This window comes from Cloeon dipterum, chromosome X, assembly GCF_949628265.1.
Source record: "Cloeon dipterum chromosome X, ieCloDipt1.1, whole genome shotgun sequence".
Classification (NCBI taxonomy): domain Eukaryota; kingdom Metazoa; phylum Arthropoda; class Insecta; order Ephemeroptera; family Baetidae; genus Cloeon; species Cloeon dipterum.
The window spans coordinates 17,869,803-17,894,316 of record NC_088790.1 but is presented as its reverse complement, the minus strand read 5'-3'; the positions used below and the strand labels follow the sequence as shown (position 1 = coordinate 17,894,316).

The window sequence follows — 24,514 nt, the reverse complement described above, 5'->3', positions numbered from 1 at the left end:
TGCTGAAAAATAATGTTTCAAAGGGAAGCTGTGAGTGGATGACGCAACTGCCAAAGCCGTTGCAAACTTTGTGACTGATTTCAATAATTTATACAACTGTAATTACGATTACTAAACCTTTAAAACCATTCCTAGAATTTCTAAATATTAAATTCGCATTACAAAATACTTAATGGATGAAAATTTATTGCATTCGCGTACTAAAAGTGCATATTTCTAAATTACACCACTGTCGGAAACCACCTACAAAATAAATAAGCTACTTTAACGATAATTTCCTGTCCTCTTGCGACTGAATAACGGCCCGCAAGCGCCCTCTCGAGCATCTCGCTGCTTTTTACGGCGGCGCTCGAGCCGAAATTGCGCAGATTCCGGCATCAGCAGCAGCAGGTCGAATGGCCCTCTCGAGCCGCACGTCCCGCAAAAATGATAAACATGGCGATATTGCGGAATGAGCTCGAGGTGGGCATTTCTATGCACAACACATCGCATCATGCAAATATTTACTGCCTTAAGAAGGGCGCATTATTACGCCATCGTATTGTGCCCGAGCGCGCGTGTGTTCACCGCTGGATGATATAAGAAGACGTTAAAATGCATTACGATCGTGTCATATGCGAAATAAAAAAGCATGCATAGAGAGCCGAGGCGCATTATGTGAAAAATATGGAAATAATATTGCCGCTGTTCGCCGCCAAAACAGCGTCGCCCCTCCTTTGAATATGAAATATGTGATAAAGGGATAATGTTGCCGCGGCTGCTTTCTTTTCGATGGCCGAAACACAACTCGCTCTCGACGTGCACTGCAAGACGAGCGCGCGTCTTCTGCATGCAGAGCAGCACCGGTGCAGCTCGCTATTAACGAGGAAACAAAAGCTGCGCAGCCCCCGCTTGGTGAGTGGCCCTTGATGCATTTTAAAACGCGGGCCAAATGATGAAATCGTGTTGTGCTCCAAACCGAGGGTTTCCTCGTTAGTCATGATTTTTAAAAGTTTCCAATTTACTTCTTATCCGAAGTATCTAAAAAATAAACACCTCAATTGAAATAAAATGAGTGGTTCGACTCTCGTTAATATTTTTCAAAAAGAACTCGCTTCAATTGATAAAAACAAGAACAACTCCAACGTTCTGTCCGTTTCCTAGCGTCAATTATGAATTAGAGATTCAGCCTGTCTGTCTTTTTCAGAATTTTCTTCGCAAAACATACACCTCCTAAGGCTAGTGCATAATAAAGCTATAAAAATTTCATTTTGCTCGGCGAAAAACGACTGCCGCTGTTTTTTACGTTCCGCATCTTCAACGCTCTCTCGTATGGTAATTTTTTATTTCCATTTATGCAGCACCTCCTGGAAACTAGAGCTGCTTTTGTTGTTATTTTACGTGGATTAGACCTCACCGCGGAAAGAAAACTGCCGACTACTCTGCGCAGGAATAAATTTGCAAAAGACTATGAATTTGAAATTCAGAGACAAATGCTTTCCTTTATTTATGCCATAAAAAAGATAGAGTACCAAGAAACTCTAGAAGTAGTGCAGGCTGAACATTTGCAGGAGTTAATTTTGAGTTTTTGACGTTTTAGGTTATTAGAAAAATCAGCAGTCTTGTTTTACTTTCTTTGATAAATTTTACTTTTTGAGCCCAAACCCTGACTGCCCCGAGCTGTGCTGCCTGCTTCCACTTCCAACAAAAGCTCCTGGCGAGTGAATATTACACCTGAGGTGAGCCATGAAATAATAAGGCAAGACAAAGGTAACGACGGCAACAATAATCTCCTTGTGTTGCCCCAACTTAAACACAAGAAGTTCTAGTTTGCAAGCAAGCATGCATTTCTTGCCAAGTCGCCGGCGGCGGCAGTTGGTTGCATGTATGGAGCCGAAGAAGTAAAACTTGGTTTGCACATTGCGAGCCCGTGTGTGTGTCGCTACACGGGCTGAATTATTAATCAAATACCGATCTCGTTGCGCGGAAGAATAAGTTTCTCCCTGAAGCGAGAGAGCGGGCGGCCGGCAAACACACGCTCTTTGTGTGTCGGGCGCGGGAGCAGCAAACGGACTTTTGATTTACGCCGGCTGCTGACGCTAGTCGATTTTTATTGCACTTGTGTGCATTTTGTTCAATTGTAAATCAAGCCAGTACCCAGCAACTACTACTTCGTTTTTCACAATAATTGCGAAAACTTTTGCTTTACAAATAATAATTGGGGATTGAACTTTCGCAATTTTTTACAGAGCATTAAGGAAAAAATTGTTGAAAGATTAAAATAAAGATCTCTTTCAAACTTCTTGTCTTATAAAGTCAATTAAATTGGCATCCATCATAGCTTCCCATCCGTGTAGTGGACATTTACCGACGGCCATAATTGCAAAGTGATTTTCTTAAGCGGGCAACAGCGTCTTCCTTCCCCAGGGGGCGCTTGTTATCATTCCAGCATCAAGCTGTTTATGCTTTGCTTAGGGGTCGGCCGGCAGATTTAATAAGCCGTGGCCTGGTGGAAGTAATTAGTCGGTTGCGGTGTGACAACTTCTGGCCTCGCCAAACTTGACCAGGCCAAAAAACACGGCGCGGCGACCCTTGATGAAAGATTAACTCCCAAGGAACCGCCTGCTTTTAATTACCATAAGGAGGGATGAGACCCGGCCGACCAGCAGGGGATGTTGTGTGTACACGGACAGATGAGGAGGCGACCACCGCAGATTTATGGCCGGCTCAGACTGCGGCCGAGGGCTGCTGACTTAATTGCGCGTAATCTTGAATTTATACCGTCTTAATTCTCGAAATTTTGGCTTCTCCGCGTTAAAAGAGCCAGAAACATGTGCATGAACACTCTACGAAAATTTGTATCCGGTTTTGAGAGATATTTAAAATTAGAAATCAAAACTAGCTCTACCGACCAAATCAATTAATTTTAAAATCTAAAACAAAAATGACTAAGAGTAGAAAATTATTTGTAGCCAACACCCGATAGCTAAATTCAATAAGTTTCTGACCATTCAAAACGTTAATATATTTAAATTTCAGAGTTAAAATTTTTTCAATTGGCTAGAAAACACTATCCAAATAAATAGATTCACTCCCTGCAGTAAAAATTATTCTGATCCAGTCTACTCAATCCGGCCAAAAGAGAAATATGCGTTGATGTATTCCATCGGGAGGAATGCACACGAAACGCTGCCAATATTGCGTTGGCGATGAATTATCGATGCGCCGGCCGCCGCCCTCGATTCCCTGCCGTGTGTGTATGTGTTATTTTTTAGCTCACCCGCCTAAGGAGAAAATATATGAGGCAGTTTTGTCCATATTTAGGTCCATTATCGCACCCTCTTTGAGTGACCCTCGTGCTGAAAGTTCGCCAGCAGTGGCGTCCGAGGGGTGAGAGGGGCGGGCAAGCGATAGCCAGCCAGTTTGGGGCCACTTTGTCACAGTTTGTTGCCAATTTTTCCACCTCTAAACGAGGGGTGGCTTCACTTTTATGCCTTTTATCGCCCGGCTGGGAGGCATCCAAATTTATTTCTTAATTTGCAATTCGGCCTTTAAATTTGGCAAATGGTGTGGAAACCGATTGCGATTCATTAGCTCCGGCAATTAGGATGGATTCTAACAGCAGAATTTCAATAATTTCCAAGCTGATACAACAAGTGCAGCATTTTAAGACCTCTACCATTCATTTCAATTTTCTGTAAACCCTTTCGCTAAGAAATTTCTCAATCCTTTCAAAATGCATTAAATTTGCAGAAAAGAAACGCCTTCTCCTTTCAGATTTTCGAACCTGCTCATTCCGCTGCCATTAAATTCGACTTATTGTCAATGAAATAAGGCGTGGGCGACCTTTCCGCTCTCTCTAGCTCGCACACACACACAACTCATAAATCGCAGCAGCTTTTCTCCCATTGAATTGGACCCTTTCATCGCGGGGGATTATTATTTGTCGTCTGTGCCTGCGTCACCGCCCCAGAAAAGGGCGTCGGGGAAGAAAACAAGCAAAGAAACTGATGAATCGAGAAGCTGTAAATTACTTCCAACTCTCCCGGCGAATATGTGAGAGTGTGTACAATTTTAAATTATACATCCCCGGCCGCGTTGGCTGCTTCAACAAACTTTCTTTTGAAGCAGGCAATATTAACGTGCCGCGCGTCGAGCGTCTTTATTTCCTGCTTGCTTGTACAACATCAATGAAGAAGTCAATTAAACTAATTAAGCTTTGTGAGCGGAATTGGTAATGACTCTTGCAGCAGCTCGCTCTGCTTTTCTCGCGAATCGTCATTAACTTAACCCTTTCCTTTCTTTTTGTGTACACTGCGCGTCGCAGCGGCGCCGACCGGTTAGTTGCTCCCTCCGGTGCTGTTCGCGGCTGTACATTTATGGATTGCGAGCACGCCTGATGCATTTTTGAACTCATCAGCGAGGCGCGCACAACTTTTGCACGAACGTGCCCGCAAATCAGCACTGCACCCCCAAATTATTTTCTCTGCGAAACTTTGTGTCCCGGCAAAATTAAGAAAGTCATAAATTGGCAAAGAGCCACAACAGACAGAAGATAAAATTTAATTTGCTGTGCGAGATAAAATTTATTTAGTTTCCAAGGCAGCGTAATAAAATAAAGGTTAAAAGCTGCCTATGGAATTTCAAACAATTGCAGTCAAAAATTTAAAAAAATAAGGATAAAAAGACTTTATGAAGTGATTTTTATTAATTTTGGCTCTTTCACTATTAAAGTTAGAATTTTTGCTGACCATTTAACGAAAAATCAACTAAAACAAACTATATTGAGGGGTAAAAATAAACTAAAAAGTCAACTATTAACATAAATAACCTATAACGCACAGCCATAGAAATACTACATCGATTTTATTAATACAATAAATATAACACAACAACAAATGGAGACTAAATGTAAAGTAATTACGACGCTCCATCCTATTTTCCAACTTCTTTTAATTTAAATTTTGCTCCAGGTATTAAACCGGAATGCGAGCTGGCTAAAATAATCTATTCGACAGTATAGAGGCGAGCTCATTCAGAATTCAATATAGGGCGGCGGCTCTTTTGGAGCTGCACTTGGCATTCCAAAGCTGAAATGTTTTATCGCCGCTCGCAAAAAGCCCTTCAGAGGATTGCCAGAGAGCGAGCAGACCTATTTATTTTTCGAGTAACAAGTACGGCATTTTCCACCTGCCCCTGGCTGCCGGCGGCGGATAAAAAATACACACACGGCCCGCATTGGAAATTACTCGAGGTGCTAAGTGCTGGAAAAAAGCGGTTCGGGGGCGCGGGCGGGCGGCGGGCGGACTGCAGGTTTCGGCTTGATAAGCGTTTATAATCCCCTCCTTCCACTCACAGCAGAAAATGATGTAAACTCAATTTAGAGCGCGTTTCCACAGGGGAGCGTTGCCAAAGCGTAATGACCAAATCTTGAAGTAATGCGTCCCCGATGTGCCATCAAAAATAAAGCTGCTGCTGTTTTACACTCGATCTGCGCGCCACCGAGAGCGTGCCGCTTGAATCTTATTATTGCATTTATTTTAATGTGGCCCCGGGCCAAATGTTGCACTCTGACGTGTGTTTCTTGCGCCCGCCCCGCACACGAGAAGGAACACGACCCCGGCAAAAGCCTCGAGCAGCATATAACCAGCATGTGGCAGACTGATTTATGGCGGCGCACAGCGGTTCACCGCACAGACCTGCCTGAGAAATATTTTCCAAACAAGAGTGCACATCAACGAGCAGAAATTTTGCATGGTAAAAAGCTCTGTGACAATTTTTATATCTTGGCAAAGTGTTCACATTTTCCATTAGTATTTTCCTCTTTCATCACCAGGAATTTAACAATTTAACATTTGAATTACCTTTAAAAAAACAAGGCTAAAAGGGTTTCTTTACATCCGAAGCAAAACGGAAAAAAAATCCTTTTGCTTTATAAAAATTTTGAGTTTGTTGGAATTTACAATTTTGTTGCTCAATATCTTTTAGATTAAAATATTTTATATGCATAATGAGCTCTAAAAAGCATGTAATAATATTTTAAGATTTCTGATTGAAGTGATTTATCTGTCAAATTTTGGAAAATGAAGATGCCTGATTTAAGTTGAAGTTGACAAATATCTATTGATTAATTTTCATGAATTTCATTTACTGATGCACGAGTTAAAAATATTCGACAAATAATGTTTTTTTAGCATGATAGCTCACCAATATGTTAAAATTTTCACCAATGGATTACGAAAATTTGGAGTTCGAGCAGACCAGTATGGCCGAAAGATCCTTTTTGCCGCCTTGCGCGCGTGGCAAAAACAATTTGGCCGCCATAAAATGTGTCGCATGCATGTCAAGCATAAAGGGCCGTCGGCTGCATTATTAAATTCGCCCTATTATTTATGCCTGGTGATTTGTTTTTCTAATGCACCCCGTCTCTACTGCCCGCGCCATATATGCAAACAGGGCGCGGGGGCAGCAAAGCGGTGGCGGCCGGGTCCAGGGGCCGTAAAAACGACGCTGCTGCCGGACGACTTCAACTTGAGAAAATAACAAATGATAGCTGTCCGGCGCACACACCACCCGATAGCTGCGCTTTGTATAAATAATACTCGCAGATGTTGCCTTTAAATAAATGCAGGGCGATCCGAAATGGATATTACGGGCGCGCAGGGAGAACACATTCACGGACTGCCGCCAACTGCAATTCAGCACAGGCCAACACACGCTAGAGAGAGAAATATATGGAAAAGTAGCCGCTCCAAATGCCGCCAGTTTTATTTTATTTCCTGGTTGCTGCTTGACAGAACAATTTTATTTGAGTAATGAGGCCAAATCCGCTTCGATTGGGTTGAAATGTGGAATAATTCTTGTATTCCTGAGCGTCAAAACTCCAAGAGCTATGAGGAAATGATTTTTTTAAAGACCCACTGAGGTGATCTTCTAACGGCACTCTAAAACGCATGTTGGCATTAGATTGTCGGAAATCGCCAATAATTTAATTCCAACAATAACTTTTTACTCAATAATCTGTCCCAACAAAATGGCAAAAAAGTTAACCTCATTGTCAGTGGGAGTTTGATTACAAATTTTGCAAGAAGTGTGATAAATAATAACACATGAAATGGCTTGTATAGGACTGTAAGTACTGTACATATAGTCGGCACGAAACAGTACTTAATTAGATGGAATTTACTGTTATTTAGTTGAAATTATAATCTCATTTTCCACTTCTGGACGACTTGCAGACTGAAGAATATCTTTGAATGCATTTTCGAATGTTTATGAGAAGAAAGAGAAACCAGCTGATATTACTTTAGAATTGGCTTGACTCTTATGATTTCAAATAATTCTCTTTTTGGTTTCACTCATTAAAGAAGAGATAAAAAGTGGTATTGAAAACAAAGTTAATCTTCATTACAAACAAAATTTATTGCATTCCACATCTCTAAATCATGGTTAAAAAGAATCGAGGTGAAATAAATAAGTAAAGCTTTATCTTCTAAATTTATAACGGTTTATGGTAATATACTTTTATGTTTTGCTTTTTTCTAATTTAGTGAGCTTTTTAAATAAGTGAGTAGAGGTAATTTTAATGAGTTCCTTTTTGGAAAAAATAATAAACATTTTTATATTGAGAACAGGAGAAAAGTCTGAAATCATGTCAACATATAGTGAAAAATCATAACAACTTCCATCTTATGTAGCGAAACTTAAAAAATGTTGCACCTCAAAGCGATCCAACTTCGGCGCCCTGACTGCGAAGGCCACAATCAGCAATTACTCGGGCGCACTCAGCATTAATTGCCTGCAATTCCATCAGCCAGCCACGCACGCACCTGCTGTGCGGACTCGCGTGGGCGCTATGCAAATCGGCCTGTGCACAGATTCCGCGCTAAGGAGTCGAGGGCCAACCCGACCGACCGTGCCCGACGAGAGCCAACTTGCCATTACGTCTGGCTGGCACTGAGTTAAGGAGAGAGAGAGAGAGTGAGCTAAGAAGGCAAAGTTTCGCCAACACGTTTCAGTATAATTAAGATGCTATAGCAGCGGCGGCATAATAGCGCAGGAGTGACGGCTACACAAAACTTGATGACGCTAAATGTGTATAAAAGCCGAACTGCTACTGCTTGCTTGCTTGCTGCTCTTATTGTATGGGTGTGTGTGTCTGCGCGTCTACTGTTATCTGCACCAGCCTGGCTGGCTCCGTGGGCGGAGAGATATTATGGAACGGCTACTGCCTTAATTAGAAAGAAAATGAGGAGGGTGCCTGCGAAAGGGGTTTGCCGACAAGCACACACACACAATCGCACTCTCTCTCTCTCTTGCTATTTGACTAATTAATTGGACCTAAAAACTACATGCACAGAGTTGGATCGGCCCACACGAACAGATTAACCCCCGAATTAAAGTGAATGTTCCAAGCGTCGAATGAAAATAGAGTTTGATGAACCTGGACTAATTTAGAAGATTGAAAAAAATGCAGCCAACTGTTTCATGTTGAAAAGGTTTGCTAGAGTTCAGCCTGATTGGTTGGACATTAGTTGATTTATTTGAAATTAAATATTCGGGAAATATATTTTCAATATAATCTATAAGTTCAGACTGAAATGTGCATTATTCATGGTGTATAAAAATAACAATAAGGTTCAGAACAAAATTCGAAAAATTTAAATCAACCAAAGAAAACAAATGAAAAAATACAATATAAAATGATCGATTTTAACCAATAATCTTGTTAAATCAAGAAATTCATATTTGAATTAAATAGTTGATACAGTAATTTACTCAATTACACAACTCAATTTTACTTTCAAAGTCACGCCGTGGAATTTGTAAATCGAAACAGGCGTCGGCCGGTGCTGAGTGGGGCAATGGAGCGTTTTCATGAATGAAACTGCAAAACAGGTTGTGTTCTCCCGTGACGTAGTGTTTAGGGTTGGGAGGGGGAGCAGACAGACGGGTGAATCAGCCGAGCCGGCTCCCACCACCGCCCTGCCAGACAACACGCAGCCTCCATAAACAGCCGCACAACAACACAACAAGCCACGTGCCGGTGCTCAGCGGCGAACGCGCCCGCGTGCCCGCCAGCCAATCGGAGGCCTGGTCCACCCAGCATCCCCATCCGGTGCTCACGGCCGCGACGGGCTGGTAAACAGCTCCTAAACAACAACAACCGTGAGCACCAGCCTAAACAACAACTACGCCCAAGCAGCCAGCTCCTCCCCCGTGTCGCGATTCAGACGTCGAGCTTTCCTCCGAGGGTGTTTTTTTTAATTTGCACAGCCCGGTGCAATCGTATGATTGGTTAAACACCTCTTGGAGGCGTGGGTATCAGCCCATGTTTAACAATCAATTAAGTAATTTCGGGAATTAAATTCCGAAAAATAGAGACGATCGAATTTTTTTAACCACAAAAAATAATGAATTGCGTTTAACTCCAGTGTTGCAGTTCTACTATGCTATGTTGTAGCAAAAAATGTGGCAATTCCCTGCGATCACAAAACTGCTGACTACAGAGCGCAAAAACGCGGAGATGGAGCAGCGTGGTTCTACTTGAAATCTCGGCTTAATGGCATCGAGGCTGTCGCGGAGGAATGACACACTGACGACCGCCACTCGAAAGGCAGAAATAAAAAGGTGTGCCGTCAAAGAGAGTGCAGGCAGCCGGAGATTCGAATTCTTTTTCCAGGCCCGTGCATTTTCCTTGCACGGGGAGAGATAATGCAGCAATAAATATTGACTGACGCAAATGGACACACACACACATATAGCTGGCGCGCGCCGAGAAACAGAGAGAGATAGAGAAAGAGAGAGAGAGCCAGCAAGCAAGCGGGTCGGAGAGGCAGCCTGAGCTGCTTGTATTGATCATACTTTGAGAATAAAGGGGCGGCCGACGAGAGGCTGGTGGCGGCACCGGCGTCAACCCTCGAGAATTGGGCTGCCAAATGCAAAGCTGGCCAAAATATAAGCAAATGCACACCCAACCATGATTTGGAAGCCGTGAAAATTTGGTCTCTTTTAATATAGATTTGTAATTTTAAATTTAAAAATTTTCAGACGAAATGATTTTATAATTTTTCAAATTTAAAGTGGAGATTAAAACGAAATGCTTTAGCGAAATCGTTCAATTTTCAGGTTCCAATAAGACGTTTATAAATTTTCATTTTCTTATACGTCTATAGATATATGTTGTGTAGCCGTAAAATAGCACAACATTAGACGATCATAGATTTATCCTTTTTTCTTTCTCTCTCTCTCTCTCTCTCTCTCTCTCTCTCTCTCTCTCTCTCTCTTTCGAGCTGCCAGGGCGATTTTCCCGGTTATCGCGATCAACTGCTCGTTCACCGCAGCCATTATTATTAATGCATGCATGTTTGTACTTGCGATGATAACAAGAGGCGAGGGAGCAGCATGTGCTTTGTGTATATGAGTGCGTACGAGGGCGCGCGGTGTCAAAAGTTGAGGCGAAACCAATTCTCCAGATATCAATCTACACATCCATTTTTCTTCCCGCCACCCGCGCCCTCACTGACAGGGGCTGAACCGCGCGCAACGGTGTTTACTGTTATACTGCTTCTGTTTAGCTATACAGCCACCGATTAGAGGAAAAGATTTCATAAGATCACTGGAAGAAATAAGTGGTTAAGAGTAAACTTACAATTTACGATCTTCTGGTCGCGTTTCAATTTTATTTTTGCCACTATTTCGATTTCCTTCAGTCAAGTTCACAGAGCCGTCTCCCGACCGCGGCAATTCATAAATCGCGGTGATTTTATTATCAATTTATGTGTTTTCCCGGCCGACTTTACGGCCGTCCGTCGCGATTTTATGCGTGCCAAGTTTGGCCGGAACCTCTTTCCCATGGCTGGCCCGCTGAATTGAGGCATAAAATGATTGTTTGCCAACACAAAATACGTATCTCGCGTCGGAAACCCCAGCGGATCCTCTGGCGGCGCAGAAATCTGCATGCAATCATCGCGAGGCACATAAATAATACACGCGGAAGACAAATATTTGTATACATTTTATTGTTCCCATCCGCAGAAAGCTCTCGTCTCATTTTTCATCCGGTCGAACTTTAATCCAGTGTATATATCCTGGCTGATAATAACTTTAGGGACTTGAAGCAATTTTCTTCCTCCGCGCGCTCTCTCTCTCTCTCTCTCTCTCTCTCTCTCTCTCTCTCTCTCTCTCTCTCTCTCTCTCTCTCTCTCGCCAGTCCGTGGAGAGAGCATTAAAAAAACATAATAACACAACACACAGCGGAATTCATGAAAGGCCGCCCGTGTTTTTTCTTCTCTGAATGTAAAACAATGATACTCCAATTAAAAAGGCTGTTTATTTAGCGCTGGCGGAGAGAATAATAAGCGGGCGGATATGAAATAAAAAATGCAGCCGCCCCACATTAAGAAGCTACACGGAGAAAAAGGAACGGGAATCCACAGAGGGGTTGACCGACCGGTGAGAGAACACTTTTTTCCACTTCTTTTTGTCTTCACGCGCGCAAAGCCAGCCTCCGAAAGCGGAGCGAGCAATTTATCTTGACGTTGTTTTCTCAAGGAAAAATAATTACAAGCCGCGCCACGCCGCGCGCCTGTGTAAATTTTATTCTCCCGCGAGTTTGGTCTCATTAATTCTTGTCTTAACCGGATTAGGCGGCGAGTTGTAATTATTATTCGATCCTGGCGAGCGAGCAGATTTATTGCGTCTCGCAGGATAAATAGCAACGTGACTAAAATTATAAATGGAAACGGTGAGAGTGAGAGCAGTGCGTATTAGCCGAGTTAGTCGCACGCCCGGCAAGTAATTAATTATTTACTTAATGAGGAAACGGCGGGATTTTTAGCTAGGGAGCAGCAGGCACTCGTTCGCGGTTTCGCTGGGGGTGAGAAATAATGGATTCAGCAACTCGGATTTGACGCGGGAAGCGAAAGGGATGAGAAGGAGCTAAAGGTTCATCTTCACAGATTTTCCTGGGAATCCACTCCAACGCAGTAATAAATCTGTTGGCCTCTTTCTTTTTGATTCAAATATTAATAAATCGTAAACTGGTAGAAATTTCACCCCATGCACCCCATGGCACACATTTCGTGGGCAATCTGATTGACAGCCAGCCACCAGGGTGAGAAATTACCATTCTCTCGGCCTCGAAAGGTGCAAGTCTGCAAAGTTGCGGGCATCAGCAGGCGCCAACAAGCGGCTCTCGTTAAAAATGCATGTGTCATAAAAAGGAAAGTCTTCATTAGTGCGACTGTTGACACGGCCGCAAGTCGGCTGAATGTGTTTAGGCGAGCGGCAGGGTTGGCCGGTTCCCTTGTGACCCTCGCCGCCTGCGCGCCCTTACCGACAGCCAGCGCGAGATGTGCTGACTCAGGAGGAAAACTCTTGCCAAATGGCCAGTCGCCCGCCCGCCCGGCTTGCCGCCCACCCGCCCGTCTAATGGCTCTCTTTTATGTGCCGCCGATTGACCCACCCTTATTTCGCCGCCGAAAACCGCTCGCCCGCTGCCCCCGACAATGTTCTAAATTGTTTAGAACCGCAAAAAGTGTACAGCGATGCAGATTTAAATTCGGCCTGGCTGCGCTGCAGCCTTTTTTGCACCGAGTCTTTTGTGCTTTGCCAGCTCGAGCAAAAGAGCGAGAGAGCGCACGTCGGGGTGACAAGCTAGAGAGAGCGCCTGCTAGTGTCGTGGTTAGGCAATTCGCTCGACAGGCGCTGCATGCGGGTGGTCTATCCAATTCCAACAGACAAGGTTTTTTCTCTTTCGTGTTGGATGAGTCGAATCAGAGACCAAGCAGTGAAGAGATTGAAAAAATGTTGTTTGTTTATCAAATGTTCAAATAACTGGAAAATAATAAAGCGTTCTTTATTTTCATACATTGGGAAAATACGAAAATTGCATGATTTTACTTTTTATCTTAGCACACATTTTAAAACTTTTCTTTGGAGAGAAAGTGCAAGTTTAATTTTATTTAAATGAGAATCGGAGCAGGCTGTTTAAAACATAAGACATTAGCATTTTGCTATTTGATTTACAACTTTTTAAATGCATTGCAAATTCTTAGTTAATTTAATAAGTAAATGGAATGATTCCTATCCTTTGATCCTAAAATATATTTTATATAGAAATTTGAATTCATTGACTGAGTGAGTCAACGTGTCTGGAGCAAAGAGAGACATAGGAGGATTTCCAAAAGAATGAATTCCATGAATGTCCAAACACAGGGTTCCGGGTTGCGTTGCTTTCTCAGTGCAAATCCGTGAAAAATTCATGAGCGGCCCCGAACTCTGACACTCGACGGCAAGAAATCAGTCACTCTTGGCTTTAAAAAAGCCGGCGGACGGGCGGCAGCAGGAATCTCCCCCTTGCACTCGCGGTGGGGCGACGACAGGGGGTGTTGTGCGTTTTATCTTCGCATATTTCACGCCGACACCGCCGCCGGTGAAAAACAAGCGCGCGTTGTCTCAATTCATCAGGATTTCTGTCGCTTTGCTAGCTCGCTCATTCGCTCGCCTCTGCTAAAATAAAAATATCGGCCGTCGGCCATTATCTGGCCGCAAAAGGCAGTCGGATTGATGACGCCCGCCGCTGACCAAAAAGACATTCTTTTCATTCGGCGCGAAAAATCAAGATTCTTATTTCTCAACGTCAGCCGGCTTTTCAGCACGATGGCCCCCCGCCGGCTATCTATTTACCTCGCTTGTGTATTAATTATATCCGTCGACGTCTGCCCCACTCTGAGAGGGACAAGAGCCTGATTGAATCGGATTTCAAGGAATTGAAACTTATTTAATAGATATGGGGCCACACGATTAACTGAATAGATAAAAGATTACAAAAATGAATGTTTTTTCTAACGTTTTGTTGAACTGTTTTCAAGCTTATTTATTATTAAATTTCACACGAGTTAAATTCATTCATCTATATGAATTTATAATTTGTGGAGTTTTTGGTTCAACGCGAGCATGAGTTGACAAAGAAATACCTATTGCTTAAGAAAAATGAAATTTGACCATTTCTGTGACATTGACTGATTAATGGAGAGGAGCTGATGAAAAAACTCCACAACCAGTCACAACTCACATTAACTGCAAAACTTTCGGACTCATTACAATGCACGGGATTTCATTATGCCGTCAGTGCGCGGAGTGTTTTGTGAAAATAGTACTTTTTCCATGTCTGTAGAGGAGGAAATTCCGCCTTTGTTTTCGTTCCGGCGGCTCTCTTGAAAGTTGGAACTGGCGTTTATCATTCAAATAATGTGGCAGTCAGAATAAATACCGCTCGAATGTTAATGAGTAAACCGGGAATACATTAGAAAGGTGCGTGAATAAAAAAGCAGTCTGGGGAAACTTTTGCGATTTGATTTCTTTCTGCTTACTTGATTACCATCGGCGGAGGGTCGCTTAAGAAAATACGTCCTCGGGTGGAGGAAATAAAGTAGAAGGGAGCAGAATAGAAAATGCAAAATAAAAGTTTCAGACGGCCGACGCGCTGCAGGAAAATAAAAAATGGAAACGAGCGAGAGGGTATTTATGGCACTCGGCTGATTGGGCGCACCTTTTAAAATTTTTATTGTGTTGCGCTGACTCGGTGGGTAGCTCTCTCACTCGCTCTCCGGCGGAATTATTATTTTTTCGGAGGGAGACGTGCAGACAAGTGTAAAGGCAATTAAACGGGCCGGCTGCCGCCGCCTGCGCCGGGGAGGCATTGTTTTGCCAGATATAATAACGGCGAGGCGCCGAAGTCAGGAGATAAAAACTTAAATTGAATGGCTGCCGGCTGATCCGCGCGCCGATCAGCGGCCATTGTGCTCGGCAAATTAGAATTTTTACGCTGCTTTGATTAAATACCAAAAGGGCGAGCTGCTGGATTCACAACAAAATAGAGGCGCAATCAACTTGGCCTCAGCACTGGATTTCAGCCGACTTTTGCAAACGCACCGGGCGGAAAATGACAACAGAATCGCCGATAAACGGATTAACCTCGCAGCTGCGAGAGAGATTATTTCATAGAAATGCGCTCAAAGATATACTTCAAATACAAGCTCAAAATATCCCGGCGAGGAAATATGTTCATTACGACCTTTTCGTTTAGCTATCATACAACTTTTCTTCTCCAGCAACAATACACATAACTTATACCTTATATATAACAAATTAGAAATTCTGGTCTCCCCTCGACAGCTCTGTAATTAAGTCTGGCCAAGTGGCGAATAATCCGGGCCAAATCCGCGAAAAGCATTCTCTCCCTGCCGAGATGCTAATCTAGCGAGATGATAATTATAAATACGGTCCGCGCGCTTTAATTCCGACGTCGGGGCGGAGTCCGATCCTCGCGTTAATAGCATTATGAGCTCAGAAAGTTGCGAGAGCGCCGCTGAGAAATAAAGAAAGGGCGGCGCGTACACAATATAATGCTCGACGGAATTCCACCCTCTCGGAATTTCGCCCTTTCGCTCCGGTGATTATTGCCGACGAGCGGTAGTATTTAAAAAATAAAAAAGAAGCAGCAGCAGCGGCAGACGTAGAAGAAATCATGCCGTGTAAACATTCCAACGGCGGCGGCGGCGGAGTTGAAAAGAGAGAGAACTAATTAAAATAGGCTCTTTGCCGTGAACTCTTTCGCTGCTGCTTGATTGCAAGAGTTTAAGCTCTGAATAAATATAAAAGCAGCGGCAATAAAAAACTTTTTCTTTGTTTTGTGTTGCTCTGCAGAGAGGAGGAAAGGCAAGCAGGCAGCGCGGGGCTTTTGCTTTTCCAACACAAAGCACGGCAACTTTGAGCGCTGTTTTGCCAGCATGTAACATTAATTAAGCGCCGTGTTTTATTTATGTGAATGTTGGCTCGCGCTGAAAAATGCTAATTTCGCAAGGGGAGCGCGAGAAGAAGGAACAAAATCGAGCAACACTAATTGCTAATTAATAATTTCGCTCGCTCTCCTTGCTAAATCAAAAATTCCAATTAATATGCTTCGGATTTTTTCCTCTCCTTTCATTCCGAGCCGTGGCCGCCCCCTCTCCTCTTTTTTGCTCTTTCTTCATCAATTGTGGTCATGGTTGCATTTAAAAAATTCCCCTTTCGCCCGCCACTGCCGCTTACGGGGTGATGGATTAAACTTGGAGCTTTCTTTTCACAAGAGAGAGAAAGCCTGCTCCGTCGGCGGAAAAAAGTATTTAGAACCATTAATCTGTGCTGCTGCTGCAAGGAAAGTTTTTCATTTAAAATTTCTCCCATAAACAATGAGACAAATGGCGCAGACGTTTTTTAATCTGAGACAGTCAGGCACTAAATAAAAAATGAAAAGAGGACAGAAGCGAGATGTTTTCGATCGGTCTTCGTGTGTTTCGCCCGAGATGGCAGCTCAAAATCCGAAATTCTGCAATCAGCTTGACAGCTCCCACTTTAAGCGGGATAACCAACCGCTCGCACCCTTTCGACTGCGGGCGAAGCCCTCGAAATTTAATAAAGCCCTCACACACGCACGCATAAATACAATTCCCACCGCTGAATAAACAAAAACAAAATTTCCGCCTCAATTCTCCACTCGTCGCTACGCGAACGGTTGGGTCTAGCTTCCGACTGTAAATAATAATAAAATATGATAAACTACTCTGCGCTTTACTGCCCGCAAAAGCTTGCATCATGGATTTGAATTTGTCAGCTCGCATTATTTGACCTCCTCCGCCTCTGTGTATGTTATTTATAATTGTCTCAGCAGACCGAGACCAGGGTATCTCGATTTTAAATTACTTTATCACCATGGAAAACATGAATCAGGCATGGATCATGGAGAGATATTTTTACTAAAAGAGACTTTTGTAATTCTTGATATATACATATTTTTTTAGCAATAGCACGTCTAATTTAGCCAAAATTTGCATCGCTAGCAGTCATCAAGTATTTCATTAGAGTTAATCAACGCTTATCAGAATTTTAAAAGGGAGTTAAATTTGTGCAGGAAAAATATAAATTGAGATAATCGTTTCTCTGTTTCGTATCATATAAAAAATTTCAAAAATTGGCAACAGAAATAAAAAATACCTCAACGTAATTATCTCGAGTGGGGACTCAATATTTGGAGCTGTGCTTGTACACACAACACGTATCTGCATGCGGAAGCAACGGAACGAAACATTAATTTGCATACTTGGGTTGGCGCTCGCTCGAACGGGGCATGTGTGGTGTTTTGGTTTACCGAGATGCATGCATCGTTTTCTCTGGCTGCGGCGGCATTTATAGGAGCACACACTCTTCAACAACAACAGCAGCAGCATCATCCATCGAGAGAGTCGCTCGCTCTCTCTCTCTCTCTCTGGTGCCGCTGCTGCTATTTCAGCCAAAATAAACACATGGCTGTTTTCTTTGTTCCGCTAAACTAAACAACCAAGCAGCAGTGGCGGGAATCTAAACAGCCACAGCAGCGGCCAGGAGAGTCCCAAATTCAATTTCGGCCCCCTCTTTTGCCAGTTTGCTTACCGCGCGCGCGACACATCATCATCAACAAAAGCTGGCGAGCGTCGTCGGGCCTGTTTGTCGCGCATTTCACGGCCATTAAAGATCGGCTCTCAGGATAATTTTCCTTCAGACGATATCAACGCGTTTTCTTCGAATCCATCAAATCATTCGAATAAAGGTAATGCCCGTTCTGTAAAAAAATCACCGGCTTCGAAACTTCCACCAAATCTAGACCTCAAAGTCAGCGAAATTTCCGCGACGACGGGCTCGCTGACGCTGACGCGCGAGTGTATGCGTGTGTGATGAAGGAGAGCGCAAAAGCTCTTGCATAAACAAAGAAAATTGGAAACAATTTTTGTTGATGGTGGCGACAGCAAACAATAACTGGGCCAGCGCGCTTGCTTTCTCTCCCGACAGAGAATTTCGCTCTCGAGATGTGTTTTTAAGAGCGTTGTGTTGTTTTTGCCCCTCGTGCGTGCTTGTGTGCGTGCGGCGTGTTTTTGTTTGTCCACCACCTCAGAGGCGGTTTGACTCTCATCTCCGACGGCGGCATGATATGTTTTGCCGCCGTGGACGTGAAGTAAATAGCGAGAAAGGATGCTATAGCCTCGCTTCTCCCTCCAGGCGAAGATTTGTTTGCTGTTTTTATTTTCCTCGGACTGGAACCAGCCGGCCGTCGAGCAGGGAAAGTGCCTTTTTGAATATCATACTGTCCAGTGCAGCATAAATCTAAATCCGGCGGAATAACTGAACTATAAGTTTGGTCCAAAACAATTTTTTTCTCTTATTTGTGATTAAATCAGCATTTTTTGAAAAAAAGGGGCAATGAAAAATAATAAATGAGAGGTTTGAAACTACATGTGGCTTTTAAATGACCTTTTATATTACACCGGAGTTTTTAACTGTGGAATAAAAAAAATTATAAAGTTTTGATCCTTTTTATTTACAACACATTATACGGATAGGAAATACCGAGAGAAGGTATCCGATATGAATAATTCAGTGTGTTGTTGTTTTTACTGAATACATTATTTCGGCGTGTTACCTATTTACGCGCTGTTAAAGAGCCCTGGAGGAACGTGTGCCCGCCCCGCTGGTTGCATGTCATTACAGTGCAAGGCGCAAGGGGAACTTAACCCCATAAACACCAACATCTGGCTCCTTTTCAGAGTGGAGACAAAAATTGGGAGGTGCGAAGGCAAATTCATGGCTTATAAAGTAATGACTTTACGAGGCGCTGGACAAATTGGCTGGGAAGGGTGTTTGATATCAAATAAATTATGCCAGTTAGTGAGTCTCGTGCCGTCGTTCTCTCTCTCTCTCTCTCTCTCTCTCTCTCTCTCTCTCTCTCTCTCTCTCTCTCTCTCTCTCATTCTCGCCTTTCCTTCTTTCTTTTTTTAATTCAAGGCCCTTCTCGCGCGCGTCAAATAATTTTCTTACGACTTCTTCAGCACCTGGCATTTGTCACCCTCTAATTAATATTAAAAAAGAAGGCGGGCGGAGTGAAAAGACGGAGCAGCAGCAGAAGAAGTTTTATGAAAAAAACATCGGGCGAAAGATGAAAAATTAGCTTCATTTCTAATTATAACGAAAGGGCGGGCAAACGAGCATATCTTAATTTCCCTCGCCCGCGCCGTTGAGTGGTGGAGTGTGAGCGAAGGAACGAGTTCTCCGTTCGGGATCATCTATCACTAATAATGAAAAGTCTCAAAAGTTAATACACGCAGCTGCACGGTACGGGAAAAGCAGCGCGCGGCACCCTCGGGCGGCAGAATTTTTTATTTGCCGAAACTTTCGCCAACAACAAAATAGGAACAATCATCATCAGGAGAGTTTCTCAATTTCTTCTTTTTATCTGCTCAACATCTGGCTCTGCTTTCAATTAAGCGAAATGAAAGGGAGGTGTCTTCTGTCGAGCTTCATTTCGCGTCCAATCGAACATTTTTCCTCCCTCTCTGAATTTAAACAATGCAAATCGGCAGCGTATGCAACCGGCTTGGTGTTCCAGCCGCGCCGGTTGCGTTTTTCCTAAACGAAATCAAGAGGGGGGATAATTCCTACCTGGTCAGCGTCGTCGAAGTCGGGGGAGCCGTTCGGGGTTGTGCACGCTGATGGTCTCTGAGAGGTAGACAAATTGATTGCACCATCGTTGTCATGATCCATTATTCCATCCTCCTGAAGCAAATTGCGCATTCTTGTCAATTTAAGTTTTCATAGGTTTTCCACAACTGCATGTTTTCCTACAATTTTTATTTTCTTGACGTTATTTTAAAAGAGATAAAAACGGGAATGGGCATATAGTGCCAATAAAATCAAACGAAATTTGAAAGTGGAATGTAGCTCAAAATTTTTAACAATGTTTTCATTTGAAATCCTTAGATATAATACTTTCTTAAATTAACCTAACTCACGGAAATGTTAAATTAATTTAAACTCAGCATTTTAAAAAAAGGAACAAATTAATTCAATTTGTTAACTCATAAAAGGCATGAGTGTGTAAATGCATGTTTGATCGGCTGCTCCATTGAAAGAGACTTTTTCGACTTGTTATTGCGGCCAGTTGACATATGCCGAACCTGTCGCTCTTGTTTTACCACGCGCATCATACGATAAAAACCAACAAAAACAAATTAAAACACTGCATGCGGCCGACAAACAAAAACGATTGAAAGACCATTCATTGGAGCCAATTATTCAGGCAGGCAAAACAAAAGAGTCGTTTCGATCGCGTAAAAATAATATTGACCTGGAAAAGTGAGGCTGAAAAGATCGTTATTTGCGCTGGTCGCGCAGCGAGCCGTGTTTGCCGAAAATAAAAACTTTTAATAAATTATCATCCCAATCAAACAGCGGCTTTTGTGTGCGCTGCGCACGTGGACGGACGGAGCGATGAGGGGTCGCAGCACGCGGGGGTGGCGAAAGTTACCAATCACTCGGGGGGTGGTGTGCTCCGGCCACCCGATGGATTTGTTTAAAAAGATGCGGCGCCATTTATAACTGCCCCGGCTGCTTTTTATCTGCGCCTTTGTCCACCGCTTTTTTTGCTTTTTATTTATAGGGGGTGCGAAAAAAAGGAGAAATCCTGAACGCTGCCTGGTGGCTGGCTAATCATGCGTAGCTCGACGCCAGCTAAGTGAGTTTAATCTTAAAAAGAGCCTGTGACTAATAACGTCGACGAAACCGGATGTTATCAGGCGCGGGAAAGGAAGGAATGAAAGAAGGAGCGAAAGAAAGCAAAGCAAGAGTAGCCACTGGACAGGGGCGAGAATTAAGTGACACCTTCCCTCCTCCCTCTGAAAAGGCTATTTTACTCCGCAGATTGCGCAGCTTTGCTCGTTCACTCGATCAGCGATGTCCTGCTTGCTTTTTTGTTCCGATCACATCTCCTTATTCTCTCTCAACCCCCTGCGAGAGCTGCGTCGGCCGCTTTGCCGACGCCACTTAATCTTAAACAGCAAGCACGTCTTTGTTTCACGACAAGGGCGTGATTATTTCCGGCTGCTGTCCCCGCTTGACCTCTCGCAAAGCCGTTGTTTGGCAACAAACGCGCGATTGACTTGGGGAGAAGACCGGAGAGGACTAATAAACGTAAAGACACATTGCGGAGATTGTTGATAGAAACTTAAAATATATGTACATAAAATTGTCATACACTAATCAAATCCCAAAAATTGTTACTGATTCCATTGAATCAATTAATTAACTTATCTCAAAGAAAATTTGGTTAGGTTAATTAATTTATGTTGGAGCAAAAATAGCTCACATGCCAAGTTTCGCGGTAAATAATTTTATCCTTCATAAATTATAGTGTGCACATTCAAAAGAAAAATACTGCTTATTAAATCGATTGACAAACCTTTCAATTGTATTAATGACACCAAAAGGAATGTCGGCTGATAAAAAATTTGGAAAGAAATGTTTCTGAGCAAACCAAAAAGAATTGTAGCAATGTCTAATTCGACTGTCAACCGACTTTACTCTCTTTCATTCCACGACTTGGGCACACAATTTACCAACACAAGAAAAGGAGAAGCACAAAATCGTCAAAGTTCATCTGTTTGACGGCTCGTGATAATTGGAGGCTCCTCTCTTTCTTTCTTTTGCTCTCTCGGCGTCCCTTCTTTCTTTTCCTCCTCTCTCATTCTTTTGCTCAAACAAATTCCTCGCGCTGCTTTATTTTTCTTGCCGCACTCCTCTTTTGTCTTTCGCTTGAGTAAAATATGCCCGCCCACCCCCTTTTTGATTTCAAGTTTGCCTGCTTGCTTTTTCCTCCCGATGCCTGCCTTGATTATTCACAGACCATCATCATGAAATGCAATAAAATGTAAAAAAGCAGGAAGACAAAATCAGCGGGTGGGGGAGGTAAGAATTATTTCTCCCCTGCGAGCAGAGAAAAGAAATCAACCGATTGACTCGATTCACTTCAAATCAACTGAAATTTCCAGTATGTTCTCATTTTTTAAGTGTTGCCAGAAAGTTGATGTGAAATGTACGAAAACCATCCAATATTTTAGCTCTATGACAAAAAATTAAACAGTATATGTTAAAAACACAGTTTATCTTATAATTCTACTGATTTTACAATAGCCACTCCTAAAAGCAAAAAACCAGGTGTGGAAGGCTAACACGTCGAAAAATTCCTGTTGTTTTGGAGGTAAAGCAATATGCTGACGAGGCCTAACGGGTCCGAAACAACCGCTGTACGATACGAGAAAGTGGGATATTTAATTTATATTACAATTTCTCGACTTATTAGCCTTCCATATCTGATATTTTGCTTGTGAGAGTAGCGCCGTTGTAAAATCAGTAGAAATAAATTCATCCCAAACGACCTTTTTCAGTTAAATCTAGAAATTGTTTGTCCTCTCATTTCTACAGATATGTACATTTTTTTCTGAAAATCATGATGCTGGTGAAAAATGGATCCATTTGCACTCCTACGCTCCATTAGCCGAAGCAAATGAATAGACTTGGAAAGAGCTGTGGACGATGGTGAACGTGTCTATTTTTCGAGAAAGAGAGATAGATGCACCGCTCTCCATATGGCGCCGTGTGAACTTTGCGGACGGATAACTGCTGAGTCATGCCGGCTGTTTTGCCCATCTCATACTTTATTTAAGTCGGTGCGATGAGAGAGAGCCGGCACAGACTGACAGTTTTGACCACTTCATTGGATATTCAGCAAACTCTGTTTCTAATTGGGAGATTTTCCAGTTCAAATAATTCCAAACCAGCCCAATCATAAAGAATATTTTTAATTTCACCCCATCTTTGAAAAAATAACTAATGTAAAAAATCGATTTTAATGCTTTTAAGTGGCGGAGATTTACATTCTCGTGGCAGCTTTAGATTGTGGATGCTTCTAAATTAATCCCAAGAGATGAATTGGCGCTTTCCTTCTTAAATTTGGACGCTTCAGTTTAATCCCGAGCACGCAGCTCGCCGCTTCCGTTAATCCTGTTGTGAAAAATCGCTTCGGAGAGCACGTCTCGCGCTTCCTTCCGATTCTTGATTGAGAAGACGCGCGACAAGCGGCCGTTGGAATCGTAATTAGATAAAATGTCTTACACTCTCCTGGCGTGCGGAGGGATTTTCAGGGAACAAATAACGACTCGCGGCGGAGAAATCCCTTTAGAGAAGAACAGAGAGAAAAAAGCGGCCGCAATAATGACTCTTTTATGTATGCATTCTTTATTTGAGAGAGACGCGCGGGAGATGGATAGATAGATGTGCTCTCTTTTATTGTATAAATTACTCGAGATAAAACGGGCCGCGAGACGAAAAAAGCTGCAGCCGGGTAAATAAATGATAATTTGAATACCGTCGTAGCGGAAAAAAGCGGCGGCGGTGGCGGCAGAGGAGGAGTCGAGTGTCTCTCTCGTCGAGAGGAAAGCCGCGGCCCTTAAACTGCTCTGCATTATTATTGACACCTTTTAAATAAGCAGATTACGCACAATAAGAAGGGCGAAATGCGAGGAAGCAATCAGTCGGCTGCTTCTGATCCTCAAGGCGGCGAGGGGAAAATTGCTGCTTGATCGTTTTATTAGAATTTTCTGCCTTTGTCGGGCTTCTCGCATTTTATTCCCAGGCGACTGCGAGGGGACCGATTGGAAAACCATTTTGAATTTTAAAAACTCTTTTCCAGACGGCTCAAAGTCATTTAAGAAGGCTGTTTACAATTTTTATATTTAAAATGTAGTTGAATTACTAAGACAAACAAATTTTGATAGTTTCTTTAAGAAGACGATTAGCTCGTATTTCTTTTTAAATATCCTGTACAAAAATGTACTTGAAAGTGCGTTTTCCATTATTTAAATTTTCTGAAACGTAACAAGAATCGCTTTGAGAAGCACCTACGCGAAGAGGAAGCCGATCCACGGCGGCTCGATGCAAATTGGGAGATTTGGAACACAAAGACGGAAATATAAGCGGCGGCTCGTTTGCTTATCAGTCGCAGAGCGAGCAATTTTCGATTGATGATGCACCGCTCGCTCTTCATTTGTATGTAGAAGATTAAAGGATACTCCACGGCACGATAATACTCATCACGAATGCATGTGTGTGCTTCCTTCAGAGTGAGTGGAGCCTGAGAGAAACACACAAGACTGTCTTCGGCGAGAGAGAGCGAGAGAGAGAGAGAGAGAGAGAGACTGCTCATCTGAATGTGCTCGTCTTGGTATCGATTTCGTTTTGCAGCTCCGCCATCTAACCTTCTATTTACGTATAAATTTCACCCTGGGTAGAGCAAAGATCTACGAGAATAAGGTTTAAAATTTAAGTGAACCGAAAAAATGTATTCAATTTTAAAGTTTACAACCGACATATATTTCAAATCTTAAAGGGAAAATACAAATTCATAGTCCTACTAAAAAACTTACTTAAATAAAATTTACATATTTAAAATAATTATAAATTAACTCATTTTCAACGAAGATTTTAACCATTTTTCTGGATTGACCAAAATATATTTTTATGATTATGTTACCGATGAATCTCGTTGCAGCAGGTTGATACAAAAATTTGAATATTTACGATGAGCATTAATTTCAGAGCAAATTGAACCCTGTGTCACGAGTTTGAATTA

At 42.7% G+C, this 24,514-nt stretch overlaps 1 protein-coding gene across 24 annotated transcripts in view; it reads right to left on the bottom strand.

Moving 5' to 3' along the window:
* The window catches only part of FoxP (forkhead box P), a 215,063-nt gene that overhangs the window by 17,817 nt on the left and 172,732 nt on the right, over positions 1-24,514 (bottom strand). For 23 of the 24 annotated variants that reach the window (XR_010575589.1, XR_010575590.1, XM_065495758.1 and 20 more), the window contains one exon: positions 19,492-19,605. The exons of the other annotated variant lie outside the window; for it this stretch is intronic. Coding sequence is in view for 21 of the 23 variants with exons in the window: in XM_065495758.1 (XP_065351830.1) it covers positions 19,492-19,605 (114 nt within the window). In the remaining 2 variants the exon portion in view is untranslated. The remainder of the gene's footprint in view (positions 1-19,491; positions 19,606-24,514) is intronic. 24 annotated transcript variants of the gene reach the window in all.